General features: G+C 35.6%; 1 protein-coding gene across 2 annotated transcripts; it reads left to right on the forward strand.

The window, feature by feature from the left end:
• Nucleotides 1-303: 303 nt before the first annotated feature.
• LOC114392299 (B3 domain-containing protein REM16-like) lies at nt 304-4,071 on the forward strand. 2 transcript variants are annotated; one of them, XM_028353375.1, is made up of 4 exons: nt 304-594; nt 1,262-1,931; nt 2,771-2,955; nt 3,448-4,071. In XM_028353375.1, exons 1-4 carry the CDS (start codon nt 481-483, stop codon nt 3,796-3,798), a joined length of 1,320 nt encoding a protein of 439 aa, XP_028209176.1. In that variant the 5' UTR covers nt 304-480; the 3' UTR covers nt 3,799-4,071. The 2 variants fall into 2 exon arrangements, with proteins under 2 accessions (XP_028209176.1, XP_028209177.1); XM_028353376.1 differs by lacking the exon at nt 304-594 and adding an exon at nt 816-919.
• Nucleotides 4,072-4,394: the final 323 nt, after the last annotated feature.

Consider the following 4,394-nt stretch of genomic DNA (forward strand, 5'->3'; position numbering starts at 1 on the left):
AACGGCAAAGGTGGACCATCGCAGTGATGCGCGACAGCGCCGCCACCTTGTGGCGCAGGTTTGACAGAGGTGCGGTGGCGGCACGGTTTGATTGTTAGGGTTGGGAAGAGGCAGAGGACAGATAGCATCAGAGAGGGAGGGTTAATTTTGGGAAAAAAATACAAAAAGTTAAAAAGAAAAAATGAAAATTAAAAAAATATCTAAATCGTTGATTTTTGAAATTAAAATAATCTAATGGTCCATTTTTTACTCACGTAGGGTAAGAAAGTTATTTCACTTTTCGCACCATAGACCCCGTGCTTTAAGTACAAGTGCTTCTAACTATAAGATGGTTTGGTTAAGGCTCACTGTGATTTTTCGTCTTTCTACTTTACAGTACTCTCTGGTTTTGTGTATTCTGTACTTAACTCACAGTGTTCCACCCTCTCTCAAACTACTAAATTTTGCAACTTTTTCTCATCTTTGATCGTTGTTGGTGAAATGGTGGGCCAAAATTGTGGTGGTTGCCGATCTTGGGAAGAGGACATTTACTGGTCCCACTTTCAGTTCCTCCACTTCGTCCAATTTCTCCGTGCCGATTATGATCAACACCTTGTTAGTAATTTCTTTCTCTTACAAAGGAATGGAATTTTCGGATTTGATTTTGAGTACATGATGATGTCCACATTTTTTTACCCCCTTCCTTTGTTTCATCTCTTTTATTTAAGTCAATTTGCGTTTTTTTTTTGTATTTTTTACCTTTTTACATTACGGTTATCTGTATCCATTATTTTAGTAAAAAAGTTTTGAGTTTTGGATTAGCTGTTGTTCATGGCTCTTTTTTTCCCCGGATTATGACATTCTATAGAATCATAAACGTTCCTTTTTTTAAATAAAGATTTGAGCTTGAAATGCAATAGTGGAAACATGCATGTGTTTTGTGAGTTCTGCCTATGCATGCACCCTGATAATCTGATATGATCATATGGTTATGTGACGTGTGGCTATGTCTGTATATATATTTCTTTAGCTAGGGTGTGTGGATCTAAAAGGTGCAGAAAAGAAAGTGAATGAGTTAGTAGATTGTGATGTGGTTGTTCTTGGTTTATTTTTTTGTTCTTTGTTTTGCAGTTACTATGTAATTTGTATACTTTTGAGATGGATGTGACTGGTTCTCAAACAAATTGTTATGATTAGTCTTAGATATGTATTCTACTACCTGCTTGTTTTTGCAGCTTGTTGTGTCTTGTTCTCAATGATGAAATTTGAAGTCTGATTGCAGGCACTTCCGAAAGCATTTTCAGATAATTTAAAGAAGAAGTTGCCGGAAAATGTGACCCTTAAGGGTCCTGGTGGTGTTGTGTGGAATATAGGGATGACTACTAGAGATGATACCTTGTACTTTGCGCATGGTTGGGAACAATTTGTGAAAGACCACTGTTTGAAAGAGAATGATTTCCTGGTCTTTAAGTACAATGGTGAATCTCAGTTTGATGTTTTAATATTCAATGGAGGGAGCTTGTGTGAGAAGGCAGGTTCTTATTTTGTTCGAAAATGTGGTCACACTGGAATTGAACATGCGGGTGGAAGTCTCAACAAGAAAAGGGACACGGATAATAATTCTTTGGAAGAAGGCAATATCCCTCCTTCAAATGCTGGTGTGGAATGTGCTTTGCATGAGAAATCTGTGCATGCTAATGGTACAAAGGAGCCAATAGATGTACCTCCTGAAACTCCTCCTACTGAAAAGACTTTCAATGCTGGTGTTGAATCTTCTGGTGTGGAGCAATTTACACCTGATGGAGGAGTCACTCTGGTAGCTGTTCCCTCTGAAACTGCTAATGGGAAAAGGATCAGGAACATTGTTTCTGCTGTTAAGCATGTCCAGACCAAGCGGAGGGGAAGACCAGCTAAAGTGCATGTTCGTGAGAGAACACTTGACTGGGTGGCTGGTAAAAATTTTACTCATTAAAAAGGGAAAGAAAATATTACTTCTACTGCTTTTTTTATTTATTTATTTACTGACAAATTTTATATTCTAAAAAACCCCACCATTTTCAAAGGCTTTCAACTTCAAATACATATATAGGTAATAGTAAATAGTGGGAGCAGAATGTGTGCTGGTGTGGATATTCAAGCATTACTTTTGGAGTCCCCAAATTAATTTAGGGATTTGCCTCCCCTAAGAAAGCATGTGAAATGACTAATGAGAAAGTATGGTTTCCCTCTTCTGATTTAAAGTGGGTTAAGTTTGTGAATTGTGAGATGTCTTAATTCAAATAGGTAAATACTAAATACAACCTTACTTTCTTGTACTTTAGAGGAATGCAAAAGTGATACCAATAATAACATAAGGTACAACTTGCTTGTTTATAGTGATTTATGGATTGAAGCAGTTTGTTTAGATTTGTTATGCCCTACTCTACCACAGATACTAACTAATTTGATTTGTTAATAGTTGGCCGTTATTGCCTTTGTAGGCTTCTTGTGCGTTTTAGTTCAAGTTCCAATGTTGTGATTATTTTAAATCAACTAATTGATTTGTTGCCTGTAAAAATCATGTTTGGTGGAGATTAATTTTGGAGACATACTTGCTTAGTTTTTCAAAAACTCAGAGAGTTGGCAAAAATAAGTGGTTATTTCTTCTAATTAATTTGTACTAAACACACAGACTTCCCTGCATGAAAAATTGATAAAAAAAATAAAAATAAAGTAGATACAAGTACTCTTCTTTCTTGAGCACATTGACTTCTTTCAAATACTGTTGTTTTTTTGTTTGAATCAATATTAGCACTAGAAGCTTCTGAACCAATTTCTACGTCTAGAAGTGGAACATATGAGGTATACAAATCAAATAGAAGGCCTGTCACAGATGATGAGACTAAAATGATCGAGTCATTGGCCAAGGCAGCATGCACCGAAGACAGTATATACGTAGTCATGAAACCCTCGCATGTTTACAAGAGATTCTTCGTGGTAAGCAATTGTCTCTCAATCTTCACTTTTGAAACTCTGAAAATGTCATTGTGAAATTTCAAACTTTGGTGGTTTGGCCCTGTTTGGATAAAGTTCTACATCAGCATTTACAGAAGGGAATAAGAAGGTAAAATGTTTTGAATTTCTTGAAATCAACTTAGAGTATGTCTGTATTTGCATTACAAAAGATCAGGACCCTTGCTTTTGCTTTCATTTTGGTTTTATCCGTTGGATTTGCATTGGAATGTGTGCCACAACATTTCCAACTGCAAACCAAACATGCATTTAACTTTTATAGAAGGTCTTTTCACATAACATCTCCAAAAGGTTAGGTGCAGAAGTTGATTTTAACATATGCAGAAGCTCAATGCAAATTACCATCTTTACGTCTTCTTTTATAAGTGCTTACAAAGTTGATCTAAATAGGGTCTTACTACCGTTGTGTGTTAGTTTTAATGGTTTTTATTAATTGTAACCTTTTTCCATGACTAGTCAATGAGAGGTACATGGATAGGAAAACACATCTCTCCATCATCTCAAGATGTGATTTTGCGCATGGGTAAGGGTGAATGGATTGCCAGATACAGCTACAATAATATTCGTAACAATGGAGGACTTACTGGTGGGTGGAAACATTTTTCTTTGGATAATAACCTTGAAGAGGGTGATGCCTGTGTGTTTAAACCAGCTGGCCAAATGAACAACACTTTTGTCATTGATATGAGCATTTTCAGAGTTGTTCCGGAGACTGTTCCTCTCACTCCAATGTCTCGTGGAACTGGAAGAAGGGGTAGGAAGCAAGCAACAATGAAGTCTATTCAGACACAACTTAGTCCACCATGATTGAGGGCCATGTCTGTGTCGGAATGTGAGTTGATAGTTGTTTTAGGACCAAGCTGGAGTTGTGTATAGTCTGGATGTTATGTTGAGTTGTTTAGCCTTTGAGTCTTCTAAGTGGGTAATTTGACATGTGTACTTTTTATTGGTGCTGTTAGACCTTTAAGGTTTAAAAATGAACTAATTAGCTATTTGCAGAGTTCTAAAATGTTGAGTTTCAGCATAAACAAATCTAGGAAAGATGGAATTTTAATCCATGGTTTAATGAAATTTAATCAAGATCTTGGTTCTGTATGTATAAACTTCTCTATAAATATGAGAAAAAAATTGCGAAGATTAAATAGAGGTGTTTTTTTTATAAGGAAAAATCAATTTATTAAGTTAGAAGATAGTGTTTTTATCAACATTAGTGAATAAGATGATTTGTGTCTTTTGAAAAGATCGGTTACTATTATTTGTTCTATGATCTTTCATTTTCTTTCCAATCTCGTGTAAGATCTTGATCTTTACAATATTGTATATATCAATTCAAACGTATTATTTCTCTAAAAAAATATATATTCAAACGTATTATTGAGAATAAGCAACTAAGAAACAAGATG

This window comes from Glycine soja, chromosome 17 (assembly GCF_004193775.1).
Source record: "Glycine soja cultivar W05 chromosome 17, ASM419377v2, whole genome shotgun sequence".
Taxonomy (NCBI): Eukaryota; Viridiplantae; Streptophyta; class Magnoliopsida; order Fabales; family Fabaceae; genus Glycine; species Glycine soja.